The sequence below is a fragment of the Echiichthys vipera genome (assembly GCF_963691815.1).
Source record: "Echiichthys vipera genome assembly, chromosome: 11".
Lineage (NCBI taxonomy): Eukaryota > Metazoa > Chordata > Actinopteri > Perciformes > Trachinidae > Echiichthys > Echiichthys vipera.
In genome coordinates this window covers 17,258,956-17,279,700 of record NC_139836.1, presented here as the reverse complement: position 1 = coordinate 17,279,700, position 20,745 = coordinate 17,258,956, and the positions used below count along the sequence as shown (strand labels likewise).

Here is a 20,745-nt window from a genome sequence, read left to right as displayed (position 1 = left end):
CAACCTTTAACTGGGACTTTATCAGGCCTATTTTCTTACAAACGTGTGCTACATGGCAAACTCCACGTCTAACCTCAATCTCAACATTAAACTGCATTCCTCAAATACCAAACTGTTGTGACACCACAGCCTCTCAGTCATGTGCCCCACTTTAGGCAGCAGTGGCGGCGGCACGTGGTTCGCTGCTGCCTCACTGATCATCGGGCTCCTCGAGGATGGCAACCCATTGAGAAGAGGCCACTGCTGCAGTCTCACAGCTCCTGAACAGCTTGACGTCTGTTTTGAGATCAGCGCAAAACTTCCTGCTGCTGCTGCTGTCACATGACTCAGCGGCGGCGGCGGTGCTGGAGGAGGCTGAACATGTCCACTCGCTCAGACGAGAGCTGAAGTTTTGGACAACAGAGACACTGACTGGGCTCACGCAGGGATCCCCCGTCGCAGAGAACACAGCGTGAGTTAGTGAGAGCTATAATAGCCGTGTGTTTGTTCCCTGGACAGTCATTGTGCATCAAGGAAGTTAAGAGTTTGGTAAGGGGAAGTAAAGTAGGCTGTCGGTAAAACACGGGATGTTATTCACGGATCGGAGTTATCTTTCACACTTTAAATCTAGTCTATTATCGCAACAGCTACAGATGATACAAAATACCCTGTGATCTACATACAAGATGGTGTAGTGAGTGGAGGAGAAAGTTTGAGTTTTACTCAAGAAAGTACCACACCTTCTTTGAATATGTCGCTGCAATAAAAGTATGTAAGCCTAAGTGTCATCAGGAAAATATACTTCAAGTGTAAAAAGGAAAAGCTCTCTATGCAGAAAATGCAGGCAAAATTTTGGCATTTGGGATTTGGCAGATGTAGTGGGATCAGAGGTCAGTTTGAACTAGTTTGTGTATCAGACTGCAACCAATGATTCTTTTCATAATGGATCTTTTTTGTTCCTCCTGTTTCGTAATAATTCTGAAAACACTGAGCCCAAAGTGGCACCTCCACAAAGCTTGTTCTGTTCAACCGACAGTCCACAATTCCCATGTATTCAAAATGAATAAAGAAATTAAAGATAATGATTTAAACAACTATCAAAACCGTTATACATCGACTACTCAGCTGTTCTTGTATGGTATTATCTTTATAATCTCGTGGTATGTTCTGCGTGCACAGATCTTAATTTGTAGTAACAGCTGCAGCTAACAGATGATTGCAGTGAAGTAAAAAAATACAATATTTCCCCCTGAAATGTAGTGGAGTAGAAGTAGCATGAACAGAAAGACTAAAAGTTTTTTTTTACTGAAATAAAATGAAAGTACTTGCAGCATCATGTCATGTGTGACTACACATTTATAGTAGCTACAGCGGATATCAGGTTGTCAGGGCTGGGTGGATTTCAAAAGAATGCACACGAATTGCACAAGATGCCAACTCACAGCACATCAACATGAGGATGCATTATTAAAGGGTCAGCAGGCTGTGTGCACTACTTTGATGATGGTTGGTCATTTTTTTTATGTAAGCAGAATTCAGAGGGCAATAGGTTTACAAAGCTCAGACGCCTTTTCATCCTCAAATTAGGGATAATCTCCCTAGATCTCTAAAGATGATCCAGTACCACGCGGCGCTGTAAATCATTTTAAAAATCTTTTCTCGAGGAGAATGAGAATAAATATCTCTTGTGGTGCAACTGCAAATCAGCATCTGTGAATGGGAGTACTCTTGTATCTGTTTGGACTGACAGTGTCCTGAGACCCCTCACAGTTGGCTTTTTTTTTTTTGCTTCTGACCTTACTTTTTTTTATCTGTGCTCTCACCAGAGGTTGTCACTGATAAAGTACCAGCTCTGAGATGCTGTTTATTTAAAGGTCAAAGGGCGATGGAGTGTGGGAAAAAGGTCCCTCTTGCTTTCAGCTTATAACATACCTTAAGGTTCCAGGCTGTGTTTTATATCTTTGAACTTTTTCTTCTTTATAGCATCATGCATGTAGAGCGGTTGGCGTAAACAGGTCTAGATGAAGTGCTTGCTGATAGCCAGTGAGAGCGCTGAGGTCCTCTTCCACTGGACTGACCAAGAATTTCAGCAGAATGTCCAGGAGCAGTATGGGGCGTCTCAAGAGGAGGGCCAGAGGGTAAGGGGGAAGAAAATCAACAGAGCCTGTGCGTACACCTTTTTATCTGGCTGCCTGTAGCTGTTTGAATCACTTCCACTCTTTCCTTTCTTTGTTGTGACGGCCAGCTTCCAGCCTTCGAGGACAGCATCAGCACTCTGTTTGCTCCCATCATTATCTCCTGCAGCACCATGGTGGACAGGCTGGGGGACTGCTACACCTCCTTCACCACAGAAAACAACCACATCTATGTCCTACACCAGGTAGCGCCTGCCTTCCAAAATAAAATCTGCAGTTATTTTCTCTATCCGTTACAAAATAGAATGGGAGTTTTGCTCTTACGCCACGTTGACCTTATTTCGAAAAGCCTTCTCGGTAAAGCAGATTCCTGTATTTCTTTGAACTTTGCCTTGTCAACAGTTACAGCACTGTGACCTCAATGCAGGCCTCTGACGCGTTTGTCATGTGAGTCTGGTTAAGGAATCAAACAGGGCCTTGTCCCCCTGCAACGCATGATATTCGTGACATATTTCAGGTCCATGCAGTGTCTGCCCTTTTAGGTCATTTTCGTGCAAATATGTATCTTCTAGAGCACTGGTTCTCAAGCCGTGGTATGTGTACCACTGGTGATAGGCAAAGTCTCTCTGGTTGTACACGGAGTAATCTCCAAAATAAAAAAAGGAAACAATAATTACTAAATAAATATAATACTATCAAAATACTACACGATTTCATAAGAACATACTTTGAAGCTCAATGAAATGTCATTTAAAAAAAGTTCAGCATTCCCTGTTTCAGCCTGCTACGTAGTCACGTTCATGAGTAACGAGCTAAACTGTGATGGCAAGAGATGATGCAGAGGTAAAATGATTGGTTTGAAAACACTGTAATCCTGGCTCCAAATGGGAACTATCAGGAAGAGAAGTGCGGATCAGCAGGAGAATATTTTAAGCAGTCCTTCTGAAACTGAAGTCATGGCTGAAGACAGTCAACAATAAATAATCTGATTATGTATAAACCTGCCTGCTCGTAGCTGAATAGTGACGGCCGAAGCTACTGCATTTTAACATCGGTCTTAGTGATGGTACTTGAGAGAGTCTAATATTTTCTGAGGTGGTTACGTCATGTACAAAGCTTGAGAAACACTGTTCTAGAGAGAAGTTTGAATATAACCTCCATTTTTTTCTTGGGGCTATGCAAGCCAATAACTCGTTGTGTGTCCTCTTCAGTTCGACGAGTGTCTCTACATCGCCGTGAATGGAGACGGGGAGGAGGGAGAGGGTGATCTGAGGAGGAAGATCTACGTGATGAAGAAGATGATCGAGGTTATGTTTGGCATGGTCACCCTCAGCAGTAACCTCCTCAGGAAAGAGTAAGACATTTTTGTTGGGTTCCTTTCTTGATATTGGACAGATTTAACACCAGAATCTGGATGACAAATGAACTGTGTTTGTCACCAGACTGCGTCCTCAAGACACGGAGCAAAGAGCGAGGCTGTGGAAGCACCTCCAGAGCCTGCTGGAGACCTACAGCCAGCTCCGAGAGAACGACCAGAGCTTCTTAGTGGAGGTGCAGTGCGTTTATACAGCAGACTTTAACTCTGTGAAGACATATTCTAATCCTATTTACACATTCCACTAAAATCACACAACACTAGCCTCATCTCATCTCATCTTCAACCTCTTATCCGCGGTCGGGTCGCGGGGGCAGCAGCTTTAGCATGGGACCCAAAACTTCCCTTTCCCACATTAACCAGCTCTAACTGGGGGATCCAGAGTCGTTCCCAGGCCAGTGTAGCCTATTATACTCTAATTATCACACTTAAAGCACAGCAAGACCCATTGATGCAATCTAAAAAAAAACATTTACAGATGATTTTTTTTTTTTACACATTTAGACTTTAAAGTGAGTTTGTATTTTTGCATACGAGGGCCTTTTAGACTTACAGGAAGAATATACCCCCCTTTTATTTTCTATATTACTTTTTGTTGGTAAAGATTTTATTCTGCGAATATTCCCTCACCGGATTGTTGCTGTATGAGGACAATATATCAGTAGATACAGCTTAACGGCAGAGTGCAGACACCCTGATACAGATTCAAGCTAATATCTTTGTTCCCCCAGGAGTCCTGTATGCAATAAAGTAAAAGCCAGAGACCTTATTGAGCTGTCAGTGTTATGATAATGCATACATATTATTATTTAGGTGTTGTGTTATGATGTGTCTGTTATATATTTTATTATTATTCATATTTGTAGCATTAGTGTCTTTGCTTTTCTTGCTTAATAATATATTTGTGTCTTAATTTCTCCATTAACCTGAGTGTCTTGACATTGGTAAGCAGCCATTTTAGTCATCTTTTGTTTTGTTTTTTTGAGTAGAATTTTTTACAAGTAAAGCCCTTACTATTATTTATTAGTGACGATTAGTGAATTCATTAGTGAAGCCCTGACTATCTCTTGTACAGTATATTGTTCCGTCAGATGTATTATTGTAAAACCCTTAACCACTAGATGGCAGAAATGACACTTCTAATGAGGTGTTTATATTATTTTGTCTGCTCCTGACATGTGTTGAATTATATATGTTAAAGGACTGTGATACAATCTTTAATCTTGAGTGTTTAGGTAGAAATGACAAGCTCATGGTTCAAACAGAACCAGGTACAACTTGACATATAAGTTGTTAGCCTAAAAAAAAATATATTATTATATAAAATATAATCCCACTTCAGTGCAAGTACTATGCGCAGTCAAAGTTAATTTTGGTTAAATGAATGAAACATACCCCTAAAAAACTTTTTCTCATCAGAGGCACATGTCATGTCTGATATATAACATACAACAGCCAGTGTATATGTTTAAGGGCCACTTTCAGTCTTCAAGATAGGATGGATGCAATGGTTAATATGGTCATTAACACCCACACTCTCATGTCTTCTCCTCCCTCTCTCAGGCGGTAGAGAGGCTAATCCACCCCACGCTGTGTGAGCAGTGCATCGAGTTCCTGGAGCGCCGTTTAGTTCAGCAGCTCAACAGTAGCGTAGAGAGAGCAGGAGAGGAGGTTCTGCACGCCTTCATCTTGGTTCACACCAAACTGCTCGCCTTCTACTCCAGGTACCGATGTGTCTATAAACCCCTCCACATTTATCCCACTAACACGTTCTCTATTTCCTATTTATAACTTCCAAGTTAGTGAACAGGCTTTTTATTATTAGCATTAAGCATGCCATCTCTTTGCTCATTCTAGCCGCAATGCGAGCACGCTCTCAACCTCAGACCTCCTGGCCCTCATCATCATGGCACAGAATATGTATCCTAGCAACGTATACCTGGATGATCCAAATCCTGAGGTAGAAAAAATGCTGCTGCACCACAAGATGTTGCTCACCTTGTTTCTGATTGTTTAGCACGTGTTTATGTGCGTGTTGTTGTGTATTTTCCTGAAGGATGTTGAGAGTACATCCGGTTCTGGTCCTGAAAGTTTTTACACCCCAGAGCCCTCCCCTACAGACAGGGACTCAAGCAGTTCAGGTGGGGTTTGTAGTAGAGTCTGTGTATTCATATTTTGTTAGTTATTTCTCTTACTACATAAAAACAATAAGAGTATGTTGTCTTCATTTCAGCAGACAAGCCAGTGGGAGGAAGTACTCCTGTGTTTGAGTTTATGGACCCAGACGTCCAGGTGAGAGTATACCTCAGTGTGCATTTCTAATAGTTAAACCTGATGTATAAAACAAAATACAAAATAAACCGATTTTTTGGTTTGAATGATGATGATAATGTCTTCAGATGGCAGAGGACAGCTTGCAGACTCTGGAAGTTCCCCCACCCGACCCTTCGACCCCTCGCAGAGTATTCCTAGAGGTCTCACTAAAAGACGGGCTGTATCCCATGATGCCTCACTCCATGTACTGTCTGCCACTGTGGCCTGGCATCACGCTTGTGATGCTAACTAAGGTGTGTGTCCACCGAAACACATCTTTCTCTCTCAGTCTTTAGAGGTTGTGGCTGTGTGACCAGTAGGGGGCACAAGTGTACACATGTATGTGGACCTATTTAACTACTGTTTTATGCAGCGTTCACAGTATCCGCACATGCCTTTGCCCCCTGGTTGAACCCAATAAGCATCCATTTTTTATCTGTGTCAGATTCCCACCAGTGCAGTGGCCATATCGGTGTATACGTTTTTGGAGGCCTTCGCCAAACTGGAGAAGCGTTTAAGTGAAGGCCAGGAAGGTTCTGCTGCTACTAGAGGACAACCGACGATACACGACGTCCGCAGCAAACTGGATAAATTCATTAAGGCCCTGGGGCCTAGTGAGATACAGGTATGTGTTTTTACAGCTGGTGTTTTTACCAACATTTTGCGCACCATACACAACATGTCTGCTTTGAAATGGAGCTTTTTACACCTCAATACTTGCCTACCTTTGTCAAATAACACACTAAAATCATTGGAATTCCCACACAGCTACTATATGCCACAAATATGGTATTTGGTTACACCATCTATGAAGACCACATCTAAAATAATCTATGCTGCATCAGTAGTGATGATTATGTAAGATGCCAAAATATTAATAAACCATCCAGAGAATCCGACAAAGTATAATGTGTCTGCTTTAGGAATGGAACCTTATGTTATAAAACCTATAAGATATATTCAAAGAAAGAAAAAGCCAAAATACATTTTTTTCAAGATTTATTTTCACTGTGAGATAAAAACGGTGAGTTGGGGCTGTTGTAACAAACCAGCAAAAACTATGCAGCCACTGCAATAGATTATTAGAAATGCATGCAAAAGCATTTCATTTAACACCAACAATGACATGTTTTACTGAAGCTTGCATTATTATAGGTGCATCAATACGTAGTTCACTTTACTTAACACATACAATGAAAACTTATGACACTTCAAGACTTTTACAGCATGCTATGACTCCGTACTACTGTTGATTATTGAGGTAAGTATATGTGAGTATAGTCATAATGTATGATCAGCCAGCCTCTAGTTTTTAACTAGTCAAGAGCATCCATTAGACACTTAAACTTTAAATTAATTATAAGTCACATCTTTAATGTTTTATGAATGTTGATATAGTGCATCACAAAGCCCAGTGTGTGCTTATGAGTGTGGTCATGAAGCATTATGAATGCATTATAATTCGCTCATCGCCCTCAGAATGCACTATAGATGTGGTCTCCATAGAAACTGAACCGATAACCTTACTTCAGTCCTCTTTTGTGTTAAGATATCATTCAGACAACCCATGAAACACTTTATAGTTACTGTATGTGCTGTAAAAAAGTACGACTACGTTATCTGAACTGTACATAATAATAACACTAAACGCACCTGACGCACGCCGGGAGAGCTGGCCGAAGTCTGAAAAAATTGCATCCCCATATAACTTTTGCTAGGAAAGAAGACACTTCTCCATATTTACCTACGTTACTATGTATACATCTGAATAATGTGAAGAATGAAACACTTGATTGTAGGACATCATCTGCGTGTTTTGGAATGGGGGTTCATTTTGCAGCAGACTGAAAATATCAGTAAATACAGCCTGAAAAAATTGTATCTCCCTATAACTTTTGCTAGGGAAGAAGAAACTTATCAATATTAACCAACTTTACTAGTTATGATCTAAAATATGTGCAAAATTAAACACTTGATGGTAGGACATCATTTGTGTGTTTTAGAGAGGGGATACATTTTGTTGGAAGATTTGCTTTGTTACAATCTAAACTTGAACGAATCAACTGAAGGTCTGGTAAAGGCACCTCATACGAAAAGGTTCCTTTGCCAAATTATTCAATTTCGTACATATTATAAAAATAAATGTGATTTAATTATATGAAAATATTTTCAGTTTTTAGATGTCTACAGGCAAAATCTGATTTTGTTCCTTTATTTTCTGTCTAGTCAGCACAGTTACAAAATGTCTGGACAGAGTTCAAGAACCGAGCCTTCGCCAGAGGAGGACCGGGGTTCAATAGAGAGTGAGTTTGCTGTTGCCCTCGGCTGGCCAAAATGTGTCATAGCAAAGCTGTCGGACGATCCTTTCAATGCTTTTGTTTCAGTCTCATTCCATGGTGTAAAAACATGAAGACCCAGCTGTGCGGAATATACCGGCAGTGTTTTCTCCTTGACTCTGGACCAGCCGACGTTCCTCGACATCTCTCGCCCGGTCTGCAGGAACGAGTCCAGACCATGGTGCAGTATGTATCCGTCTGCCAGCATATTTTTTCACTGTATTTCTTGTTAACTTATTTGGTAGATTTTCAAATCTGAATGACTTTTGAATTTTTGGAATTTATTTTTGTGTCTTATTCTGAGTTTTATTCTTTGTCACTGTCTTTCCTTTCTGCTCTTTTTACCCCCTCTATTTCTCCCAGAGAGAAACTGATGGACTGGAAAGACTTCCTGTTGGTGAAAAGCAAGAGGAATATCACCATGGTGTCATATCCTGTCAAAATAATCCTGTTCCCTGTGATGCCATGTTGTGTGTGCGTGTGTGTGTGTGTGTGTGAATTTGCAATATTTCTGGAAGCTTATGCATACTTTAACAACATGCATACACAATGGAAACTCTTTGAACTATAGCTCACTGTTATCCTGAGTGTGTTGATCTTGACCCAGTTAATCTCACTTACCTGGAGGATTTCCCAGGCCTGATCCATTTTATCTGTGTGGACCGATCCACCGGCCAAATGATCGCGCCGTCGCTCAACATCAGTGAACGCAACACGTCAGAACTGGGGAAGGGACCAGTGGCTCAGTTCATTAAAAACAAGGTCAAACATTGATTGATAGACAAAGAGCACACCAGAAACTGTTTATCTTTTCATGTCAATAAAGTACCATTTTAGTCTATTGCTGCTTTCAGTGCAAAGAACCAGTAATATTCAATTATTAAATGTAATTAATAATGTATGTTATTGGTTAGGTTGCAACCTATTGCCACCTTCATCTGTAGAATTATGAAAATATATTTACAGAAAGGTTATAGAATACGACCAAATACAAGGCTAAATGTGCTTTCTTGCCAAGAGTTGAATAAGACCCACACCACTCTGACACCTGTGCATGCAGTAAATATTTTTAGCATGAAGGCTGTAAACAGGGAGAAACAGTTGCCGGGCAACCTGCTTAGACACCTTAAGTAAAGAAATAGTCCTGCAAGTAACCTCCTTATATTGTTGTTTTAACACTTTGTTTCTACAGATTAAACACACTACATACATGTTAATTAGTAAGCTGTCCAGTCTTTGTGCTAAGCTAAGTGAACTGTCTCAGCTCATATTTACCATACAGATAAGCAAGAACTCTTTACAACAAAACAAACAAGCGTATTCCTCAAAATGTTGAACTATTCCTTTAAAATGCTCACTATATCAGTGGTTACGTTTTGCTTTTCCTTAAATTAATCTCTCGTTAATAATCCATCCTGAAGGTGTGGAACCTGGTCAGCACGACAAGGCGCTATCTCCAGAAGGGTTACTCCACTGTCACACTGCGCGACGGAGACTTCTACTTCTGCTATTTCCTCTGGTTTGAAAATGAAACGGTAAGTAACTGGTGTGTCATGTTTTAGTATCCAGTAATAACACAAACACTGATTTAGTGCTCTAGAATAGAGTACTGTAAAAAAAACAAACAGCATCCAATAAATTTTCCATCTGATCAATCAGGGCTACAAGTTAGAGGCCGGAGACATACCCATCCTACCTGATAACTCTGCCCCCATTGGAATGCTTGCCTGGGACTACTACAGGTAAACAACTGCGCATGACAAAAAATAGATGTGATTAATCCAAACGAGAGTGGTGCTGACCTTAGAAAGTAATGTGTCCTGCAGGAAGCTGCTTCGGTATTACAGTAAGAATCACCAGGGTGAGGTGGTGAAGTGTTATGAGCTGCTGACAGTTCACCTGGGGGTCATCCCCACTGAGATCATCCTCCAGCACTGCAGACAGCTGGCAAGCAAACTGTGGGAGCCTTCGCGCAACCCTCTGCTGTAGACACACCCACACACTTGAAGTGCCTATGCACTGTTGTGTTTCTTGTATGAAGTGTATTGAAAATATCCCTCCTTAATTTTTGTAATGTATTTTTTGAAAACGCTTTTGTCACCTCTTTCCTATTTATTAGTAATACTGTGTATGTTTTTTCTTCACTTTTTAAAATTTGCACCTCGTCGACTTCTATTGTCCATTGTTGCCCTTACTACTGCTAGTGTCATAACATGCCATAGTAATTACTATATTTCTTCCTTAATGTATATATATATTTTTTGGAAACAATAAATATCGGTAGTTTCACTTGTTTATTGAGTCATTGTAAACACAATTGAAATACAACTATTCTAACTATTTGTTTGGTATACTGTATGAACCAATATACCGCTTTAAAGTGTAATATTGTTAATAAGAGTGCTACAAATAGGGTAAGCTGTGAGTGTATTGAAAGCATACCCTTCTTATTAACAGTTATAACTTTTAACACTATTAACTAACTCTCTTTAAAAGGGCAAAGCACCATGGCAGACAATTTGTGAAAACTACTAATAATTGTACATCTACAAAATTGCATCACGCAGGGCGGTCGGTGGCACAGTGGTTAGAGCAGTCGCCCCATGCAAAGAGGTTGAAGGTCCTCGAGGCAGCGGCTGCAGGTTTGACTCTGACCTGCGGCCCTTTGCTGCATGTCTCCCCCTCTCTCTCTCACCCCATTTCCTGTCTGTCCTATCTAATAAAAGGCTGGAAAGACTGCCAAAAAAATAATCTTTATAAAAAACAAAATTGCATCACCGAACGGCATGTTTTTATATTTTTTATGTACTCCCACAACAGAAAAATTCACTATAAACATATGATAAGGCCTAGTCATGCAAAAAAAAATAAAAACTACTGTGAAATCGTTAGAATCTTAAAAAATACCTTGATACAAAGTTTTAGTCATATCGCCTAGCACTACCATTGACATCATTTTACAAAACTCCCATGTGCCATGGCACAATAATTCATCCGTATGACAATTTCTTTACTCGTAACAGCTGGTGATGTAATGAGTTCATGGGTCTCACCAATCATGGGTGTATCTAACCTTTAATTTGCTCACCCGTCAGTCAACCTGGAGACTGAGCATTTTAAAGGTCACTCCACGCTGTGTAGGATTCTTCCAGCAGGGGCACGATTATTATGGAGGACTCCACACAGGCTCACAGTGAGAACGAAGAGTGCATGTGGAGTTCAGTACATAATCAGCCTCTGCACTACTGACTCAGAGCACCTGTGATATCTGCCACAGCTCCTGCAGCCACCAGGTCCCTCAAAAAGAGTTTCTCCGCGCTGACGTCATGCACCACCTGGAGAAGGATGATAAAAATGAGCCATGAATAAATCAAAACATACTGTATATATTACTGGTAATCTATGCTTACCTGAGCTTTCATTGCGTCCATGCGTATGGTCTCGTAGTAGTGAAGCTTGGCCTCTGGGTGCTGCATGTCGTACCCAAACCCTGCCAGGCTCACCTGGTCACACAGCTGCAAAGCCATCACCACTGCACTTGCGCCTAGTGTTGGCACCTGCTACTGGAGCAGAGAAAATGGTTTTTGATCTATTTCTTCAACTAGTATGAGCACTCAGCAATATTTTGCTCTATAAGAAACACTCATTGTTGTTGGACTGAAGGTTGTTTGCTCATTGTTCACTCCCTTTATTCCTGGGCTTACAGCAAAGTCAACTCATGTCAGATCTCCATGCTTTATTCAGGATAGGTTAGACCAGACGTGCCATTGTTCTTGGATTCCTGTTTAAATGCAGTATTGTATGAAAGCCTACAACAAAGCATCAGCACAGCGCGTTAGAACTCACATTTCCCTGTTTCCGAGCATATTTCTGTAGGACTTGTCCTGTCTTGTGAATAATCTCTGGGTTGAGGATCCTGAAGCTCTCTGGACTCAAGGGAATATCATTCACCACCTCCCTCCAGAACCACAATTTAGACCAGAAGCTCTATTAAAACACAACAACAGAAGATGAAGAGCATGTGGCAGTGAGTGTGATAATGTGACATTGGTGTTGCTGCATGAGTAGTTGGGACACTCATAGCTTATGTAACAATCCGTTTCTGTGTGCAATCGTTTCTGTGATGTAGGCTTACCAGAGGCTCTTTGGTGATGACAGAAGTGAGCCAGTCGAGGTCCAGGCTCTTAAAGACCACCAGAGCAACCATGGTGGTCTTTTTGTACTCGTTTGCAGAGTGAGGTGCTCCCTCTGGGTAAATCAGGCGGATGGTGGTGCGGGAACCAGCGTCTTTTTCAAAGCCAGGCACTGGAGCATTATTCAGCCTGGTAACAGATGAAAATGTTTGTGTGAAATTGATTTTGTTTGGGCGATGCAGTGTATTTTCTTCAAAACATTTTCCCATAAACTTCATTCAAATCTTGGCTGCTGAGGGAAAAATGTCCATCAGCAAAGGTTAAAAATAACCTCCATAGTCTATCACACTAGTAAGATATGCTGCCACCGACACTGGCACACATACCTGATAATGATGTCATACTGATCTATATGTGATCCGAGATGACTCCCATGAAGGACCCCTCCATTACCCACAACCACACATCGCCTGCAGCTGCCTTCACTCCTCAGTGCTGGAGGCAGGCCAGGCTGAGGCAGAGATGCAAGAGCCAGGGCCAGATGCTCTTCGCTGCCCCGGAGCCCCAGAGGAGGGGACAGATCCCAGGACACGTGCCTGTCCTGCTGCACAAACACAGGGATGTCTAGGAGGCCTGCAGAACATGACAAGGGCTTGAGGTGGTTCAGACACCAGCGAGGCTGACAGGGGCCTGACAGCAGGGAAGCTGACAGATTTAGTAAGACCTGAAGAGACAACACAGGGGGAGTAAGGTGATAGAAAAGAAATGATCCAAAATAATTAAGATGTGTGTCCATACCAGATCTGTTGGAGGTTGACTGTCATCACTGAGAGATGCAACTTTATCCAAAAGGAGATATGCTGGAATCAGAATAGCTGAGTAACAGCCGATCAGAAGCACCAGACTGAAGACGAGGTTATTTCTCCTGTACAGCACAGAGAGAAGACACCAGCATTATAGCATTAAATAACAGTTCCAATATACAGTATACTAAATACAGTGCCTGTAGAAATGCACCTGCTTAGGAAAAATTCCCTGGAGTCAGTCTTTGTGATCACTCGCTGTACGGGAAAGACAGGCGTTGGTGTTGCAGCCTCCGCAGCCTCAGGCAGCAGTGGAGAGTCATCACCGGGGTCCTCTACACTCAAGTGATTCATCGTCACCATGGCACCTGCACTTCCACCTGAGACATACACAATTTATTAAACTCACAGCGGTGATTATAGTCTCAATCTTTTTTATATCAAAAAATGTCACGAGCTAACATTGCTTCTCTCTGCAGTAAAGACAGACTTTCTTAAAAACAACATGGAAGTATAGTGTGTTACCTTTCACCACTAAATGTCAACAAACCCTGCATTTTAAAATTGCATCTACACACTTGAGCTTTAAGAGGGACATCAGTTTCAGTAAAAATGAACAATATAACTCACAGCCAGACTGGTAGAGATGTAAACTGATGGTTAACTTTTAGCTCCAGTGTGCTACATGGTTGAGAGAGAAGCAGTGTCCTCTGCAGCTAAAATGGCTGCTGCTGCTGCTTCACTGAACTCTGCCACCTCCCTCAATAACACTGGTTAACCATTAACCCATCAATCTGTCACACACAGTCACACTTCAAGGCAGGAATCCTTGCAAATACAAGTGTGTGTGTTTGTGTATGTGTGTGTGTGTGTGTGTGACACACAAATTGTCCCGTATACCATATAAATATGCATTTCTGTCCACAAAACACATTCAGAATGAGGAAAGCAAATAAGGAAACACTGGCTGACACCTTAATGGTTTGATGCACTAAAAAAGAATTGGTATGTGTGTCTGTTCAGTCTGATATGAAATACGAGAGCCTGGCCGATATTGGATTTTTGAGACTGATAGGATTTCAGAGGGGAACTGTAACCAATTACAAATATGGTGGCCAACATTTCAATTTTTTGAGCTAGAGTGAAAATAGACCTTTTCGATGTGGGTCGTGTGTGCACCAATTTTGCACCAATTGAGACTGTTTTCTTAAACATATTACTTTATTAAAGACTATTTAACAATATTAAACATTATTATACATTAATCCTAGAATGTGTTTCATTGTCAACCAATTCTAGAAATGAACACTGAGAAAATGGAGAATAAATAGCTAAATAAATATAGCATTACATTATCAAAGCGACTCTCAATATGTAAATTCAACCATGAAGATACTACCCAAAAAGTACAGGAATCATGCAAGCACATTAAATGCATACCTTGCATTATTTTCTGCATTCTATGTTCTGTAAAAAAAATATCGGACAGCACATACGCCAATACTGATAGATACCGATACGTCTGTGATAGGCCAACAACCGGTTGGGATCTAACAACATACCAAAGCTGAGTATGGGCAGTGATTGATCGTTGGAGTGCTATCAAACAGATATTTACAAGGTATCACTCGGCAGTAATGAAACCTTTATAAATAACATAATCCCCCAAAACGTGTTTTTATGTGAAGCGAGGTGCACACTGTTGCAGCAACAGGAGTGAGTAAAACCAGGAGCTTGTGGAATGAATGTCCCCTCAGCTCATGACCCGGGGCATGACATGCCTGAAGGGTTGGATGAACTTGTATATGTGTGTGTGTGTGTGTGTGTGTGTGTGTGTGTGTGTGTGTGTGTGTGTGTGTGTGTGTGTGTGTGTGTGTGTGTGTGTGTGTGTGTGTGTGGGTGGGTGAGGGAAAGAGAGAAGGGGATTGTAATGCTGGCAAGCAAACATGCACAGACACACCTGTTTGATGGGGTGACACAATGTCCCACCATGAACCCCACATTCCAGCCAGGAAGCCACTTGGCTTGTAGTGCTTCTGTATAAAGTGGCACACACTCCGTCAGATTTTTTACTCCGGATTATTAGTTAGTAAGATTAAGTACGTTAAAAAGCGTCTGCTGTTCAAAATAACTTTATCGACCATTTGATATTTTTTGTATCTTTGAATCAAACAGAGATGGAAGAGGTTTTGCAGTGGGACCATAAAACAGGAATTGAAAAGAAAGCTCAGGTAGGTGAGAGAAATAATGTGACATTTGTGATGATGTACGTAAGTATGATCCTAGAATGATAACCTATTAGTCACTCCCCACTAGAGGGTTTATTATAATTGCTGTATTATTATTTTCACAGCACAGCAGACTGTATATACTGTCACTGATACCACAATATCACAATACCAAGAACCCTGCTTTGTGAAAACATGTGAAGAGCTATTTTATGTGATGACATGTGAATTGATGAGCTGCTATATCCAAGAAAACATGTCAGCACTGAAGTTAAGCCCTGAACATGGAGAGAAAATGTCTGTCAGCCTACTTCAACATCCATTTGCAGACGCAAAACCCTATCAAGGACTACTGCTACTAGAAGTGAAATTGCTTGCAGTTGGATAATTTTCTTTTATCCACAATAAATCCTTTTAAGTTAAAGGATTTTCTTCTTTAATTAACAGACTAGGCTCCTGTTCATACACTTTTCCATTGAAATACATCAAATATATTTCTGTTTGCTTCAACAGCAAATTTCATGTATCAAGACATTTGAGAAAACGTATCGGAACGGAATGTCTTATTTTCTGACGCAAAATATAAACTGACTTTTACCCTTTATTTCTACAACATTTTTAAACAACAGTCTATCTTGTAACATTTGCACCAACCATGAAAACATGTAGAAATGAATAAAACAAGTTTTGGTAATCAAAGGGTTTTTATGCACAATGGACAAAAGAACCCATCAAATAAAACAAGAATGTAAGGCCACATGCACACAAAGACATGTTTCTTTAAACTCTATGTCACTGATGAATTATGTTACGCAATTAAATATTACATTATTAATACATGCATTATATAGACATTCTATATAAGAATATATTAACAGCACGTTATTTATTTATTTACAAGTTTAATTGACGGCGCAAACACAAATCTCAACACTGGAAATTGAATGCATTACACAGATAAATAGCCATCACCTAATTTTCATCCCCAGGAAGGAGAACAACATACACACAGCATATACATTACATATGACAGAGAGGAAGTTTATTGGAAACATTACTATTATTATTGCTATGGATAACCTGCACTATGCGTTGAATTTATTTTGACATTAACACTATCATTCTCTCAACAGCCCTTTGCCTACTTGACACATCTGCTTTACAAGCCAGTAGGATCTCTTGTCTGTTTTCTACATTATTGCTGTTTCTGTCACTTTCCAGACAGAGGAGACAGTGAGGAGGATCTCCTCAGACCTACATTGTGATATTTTGGACCTGAGTGGAGGAGAGAATATCACTGATCTGTGCAAAAGGAAAAAAAAGATCAAGAAAACATATTCACCCAGTGTGTCCGTGGAAATCCCTGTGGTGAGCTACAACTTTCAGAAACCCCTTATCTTCATGTGCATAACTGAGATATAAAAATGGAATCTCCGTCTCTCTCCTGTCCCCTTGTGTTTCTGTGTGTGTGTGTGTGTGTGTGTGTGTGTGTGTGTGTGTGTGTGTGTGTGTGTGTGTGTGTGTGTGTGTGTGTGTGTGTGTGTGTGTGTGTGTGTGTGTGTGTGTGTGTGTGTGTGTGTGTGTGTGTTTCTGTATGTTTTTGTGTGTGTGTGTGCGTGTGTGTGTGTGTGGACAGATAAGGCCTATGGGTATTGCAGAGTTCATGAATACAGCCAGTCAAGGCAAATTGAATGAAATAGACAAGTATCTGGCTGATGGCGGGAACCCTAATGTCCATGATGAGGTATACTCTCCCTGTGTAGCAGTGCATCAGATACATTTACAACATATACTACAAGTCATTTCTTCTTACAATATATTTTAACTTTCCAGTTGAAGAGGACAGCACTACACCGTGCCTCTGTGGAAGGACACACGGCAGTTGTCCAAGCGCTTTTAGAAAAAGGAGCCGATATCAATTTTACAGATCAAGTAAGACATGCAAGCACATGGCTTGTTTGTAAAGATGATGATGAGATTGGTTGAGATTATCTCCACTGACTAAAGCTCCAGCCTCTATAGTGGCTTGGAGTGAGTGTGCTATTAATAGAATGAGGCCATCCTACTGTGTTTCAGCTGGGCTCCAGGGCCATACACTGGGCCTGCAGAGGGGGAAGCCTAGAAGTTGTCAAAGCCCTGAAGAGCCACGGGGCTGACCTGAATGTTAGAGATAAGGTGAATGGGCATTTTATTTGTGCTTAAATTTGTACCGAGAATCTGTGAACACACTGTAGGTCTTATACTGATATACAGTCAGTCCTGTATGTGCTGTCGCAGTCACAGTATATGTTAATTTCCACATTGCAGTTGTACAGCACTCCTCTGCATGTGGCCACAAGAACAGGCCACGCGGACATTGTGGAGTACCTGCTGTCCGGTGGTGTAAAAATCAACTCCAGGGACAGGGTAGGCAGCAGCTCAACAGGATGTTTCACTTCTGTGTTTCATCATCTCCATAACTTCTGGCATTAATAATAATAATAAAAAAACACATTCTATTCTCAGGAAGGGGACACAGCCCTGCATGATGCTGTGCGTCTCAACAGATACAAGATAGTGAAGCTGCTCATAGATGCAGGGGCTGACAAAAAAATAAAAAATCATGTGAGTTTTTCTGCCTATTGTGCATTTAGCTTGAATAGGATTTTAAATGAATAGTTTGGCATTTGGGGAAACACACATATTCTTCCATTTCCCTCTGAGAGTTAGATTGAAGAACAATGACATGCTCGTATCTGTATCTAAGTATACATTTTAATTTGCGGTTTTATGAGGGAATATGTGCCAGGCTATTCTGGGCTGCACACAGTAACTTAGCAACGGGTCCTAACAAGAAATAGTCCAGCATATAACCACCTGTAAAATGGTGAACTGATTTCTTTAAACCATTTTTTAATTATATGATATAAAGTGTTAATTAGTGAGTTTTGAGCAGTTTCTCCATGTTTCCAGTCTTTATGCTAAGCTAAGCTAACCAGAGAAATGCTAATTATCAAAAAGCCTAGCATTTACCATATACATAGACATGAGAGTGGTATCAATCTTCTCATCAAACCCCCAACAACAATGCCAGTTATTGCTATTTATCATAATGGTAACCTATTCCTGTAAAGGATATGAATTGGGTTCAAGAAGCTACCATGCTGTGGCTCATATTTCCAAGACTGTAGATACAATATGAACCCTTGCTAACAAACTGATAGTATGAACTGTGTTACAGGAGGGAGTGACTTCAGTGGAAAAGGTTAAACAATGGCAGACTGACATCATGGAGACCCTGCAGACAATGGAGAAGCCGAGGGAGGTGGGACCCGAAAACACCTCGAGAGAGGAGTGAACAGTGCAAAGGCGGTACACCTACTCATACAGTGTATTCTTTATATCATCACTTTCTATGACTATTTGTCTCAGGTTCAAAATAAATTCTGTAATTCCACTGTAGGTCTGTGTACATCAAATGGGAGTATATGCATTATATGTGCTCACCAACAAAATCTGCCTTTCTGGGGGCATGGCGGTTAAACCTCTGAGATTACTCTGAGCTCTGACACTGGAAAATGTCAGCTTGGGTTCAAAATGATCTGCTTATCTTAAAAAAAGGATACAAGAGAAAATATGAATGAGGAAACAAAGCTGAATTTCTCAAACCTTTTGCAGAGCTCTGGCTTTTGATGTCCACTTCTTAAGAGCCTTATGATCTGAGGGGCACTCTCATGGATGTTTCATAACTGATGTGTGATGCCTTTGAAAGTTGAATAATATTAATAGATAGTGCTGCACAGAAGCTGAATATACATCAAGAGGTCCAAGAGGCGACAGACAAGGCCACAGCACACAGTAGCACTGTATTAGGGACGTCAGCTGATGATAGCAGAGATGGCTGGTATGCCCCCTGCTAAAGTCAGGGATTCAAGGGGAGCTCAGTGGACATATTTTCCTTCTATCATCAGTGGCTCAAATGTTCCTGAGGGAGGTTGGTCATTCACACTGGGGGAAACCAACAGCTTGCTCCACTGCTTTCAGTGAAGTTATTTATGCACAGCTGACCATTTAAATACAGCTGTACATTTTGTTCAACTTATATTGTGCAACTGCTGTATTTTTCCTGTGAATGTTATAAACCAGTGTGTGTAGACAACTCATCAGATACATTATCAGCCACACACAGTATTTCCTGTTTCAAGCAAAGGCTGTGTAACTGTCAGGGACACTAGTGGAGACCATGTACAATACAAGGTTATAAAAAACTATGTGACTGTGTTGTCATTTATTTTGTGAACCTGACCCTGACTCATATACAGCTTTGGTTATGTTGTTTTCAATTCCATGCGCGCTAAAAGCAGTATGCAGTGTGCTGTTGCTGAGGGCTGGAGTGGTGTAGAATGAGAAGGGGGATGGGAAAACTGGAGACTTCTGCTTCGTGCTGTGTAGCAACCAAAAACCAGAGGAACCTGTTTATGCATGAAATGGTTAAACTTCTTCCCTACAGCTGCAAATGTGGCACATCTAGAGCCTTTTTTATGTTAAAACATCAGAAATGTCTGCATAGCCATCTAAAAATGCACTACTTTGTCATGTTACTGTGTCCGATGGCAATGAAAAACATGTTTCTTTTCTCAACCACAAGGCTTTATTAAACACATTACTGTCTACACAATACATACTCAGGCCTATTCCAGGAGAATGAGGGGCTACTGTGCAGTTGTTTTATCTAAGAGCACTTAAAGCAACATTATATTGTTACTGAAAAAAAAGGTAACAACGGCAATGATATTTTCCAGGCAAGTAAACGATCTGGACAGGCACGCTTTTAAAGCACCATTTTTTTCCAGTTGGAAATAGACGTGTCATTTTTGTGAATTCAATTCCGTTCAGGCCGTCATGTGCAGGCAAAGAAACAGCAGGAAGGGAAAAAAATATTGTTACATGATCTACAATACAGGATATTAAACACGTTGCACATACAACAAACATTAAAGTGTCATTGTGTGCGTGTAGATAGTGGTACTGATGCATGCACTGGTCTGCTTCTCTGTGTCTAATGTTACCTTCAATCTTTCTGATTGTACTTTGCAGCACACTGTCATAATAAAGGGGGGATTCAAAGCAAGCAGCAGTATGGGTTCATAATAGTGAGTATTGATTCTCCCCCCTCAGAATATAACAACGGAAATCAGAAACAGCAATAATCCTAGGGACTTCAGGAATATTTACAATAAAATCTCAGATCAGATTCCCATTTTATCTCAGGTCCTTTTGTTTTTCTTCACTAAAGCCCCAGGTGGATTTGTTCTTATTGATTTCTCTTTATTGACTCGCTTTAAGAAATAACCCATGTAACTCCTGTTGACTGTTTCAGGCTTCCTTACCTGTAATATCATTTGATTGTCTTTGGTTGTATTTCTATATAGGCAACCCTAGACAAGCCACATCTACAAATGCT

General features: G+C 40.8%; 3 protein-coding genes across 4 annotated transcripts; 2 read left to right on the top strand and 1 right to left on the bottom strand.

The window, feature by feature from the left end:
- Nucleotides 1-328: 328 nt before the first annotated feature.
- hps1 (HPS1 biogenesis of lysosomal organelles complex 3 subunit 1) lies at nucleotides 329-10,372 on the top strand. 2 transcript variants are annotated; one of them, XM_083922383.1, is made up of 18 exons: nucleotides 329-451; nucleotides 1,963-2,117; nucleotides 2,225-2,359; nucleotides 3,326-3,468; nucleotides 3,557-3,665; nucleotides 5,053-5,213; nucleotides 5,347-5,449; nucleotides 5,546-5,630; nucleotides 5,726-5,781; nucleotides 5,889-6,056; nucleotides 6,248-6,427; nucleotides 8,029-8,105; nucleotides 8,187-8,324; nucleotides 8,502-8,567; nucleotides 8,756-8,900; nucleotides 9,560-9,673; nucleotides 9,798-9,880; nucleotides 9,965-10,372. In XM_083922383.1, the coding sequence occupies exons 2-18, from the start codon at nucleotides 2,001-2,003 to the stop codon at nucleotides 10,125-10,127; spliced, it is 2,043 nt and encodes a 680-aa protein (XP_083778509.1). In that variant the 5' UTR covers nucleotides 329-451; nucleotides 1,963-2,000; the 3' UTR covers nucleotides 10,128-10,372. The 2 variants fall into 2 exon arrangements, with proteins under 2 accessions (XP_083778509.1, XP_083778508.1); XM_083922382.1 differs by having other exon boundaries at nucleotides 5,723-5,781.
- Nucleotides 10,373-11,380: 1,008 nt separating this feature from the next.
- st3gal7 (ST3 beta-galactoside alpha-2,3-sialyltransferase 7) lies at nucleotides 11,381-13,437 on the bottom strand (the record flags this gene model as incomplete). Its single annotated transcript, XM_083923342.1, has 7 exons — nucleotides 11,381-11,473; nucleotides 11,549-11,698; nucleotides 11,985-12,125; nucleotides 12,274-12,460; nucleotides 12,658-12,995; nucleotides 13,070-13,196; nucleotides 13,289-13,437. The coding sequence occupies 7 exons, from the start codon at nucleotides 13,435-13,437 to the stop codon at nucleotides 11,381-11,383; spliced, it is 1,185 nt and encodes a 394-aa protein (XP_083779468.1).
- A 1,737-nt stretch (nucleotides 13,438-15,174) lies between these two features.
- On the top strand, nucleotides 15,175-20,491 carry ankrd2 (ankyrin repeat domain 2 (stretch responsive muscle); the record flags this gene model as incomplete). Its single annotated transcript, XM_083923258.1, is given in 10 exon segments — nucleotides 15,175-15,305; nucleotides 16,524-16,670; nucleotides 16,939-17,046; nucleotides 17,136-17,234; nucleotides 17,379-17,477; nucleotides 17,610-17,708; nucleotides 17,808-17,906; nucleotides 18,523-18,618; nucleotides 18,620-18,653; nucleotides 20,460-20,491. Coding segments are annotated over 10 exon segments (867 nt in total). The 5' UTR covers nucleotides 15,175-15,251.
- Between the last annotated feature and the right edge of the window lie 254 nt (nucleotides 20,492-20,745).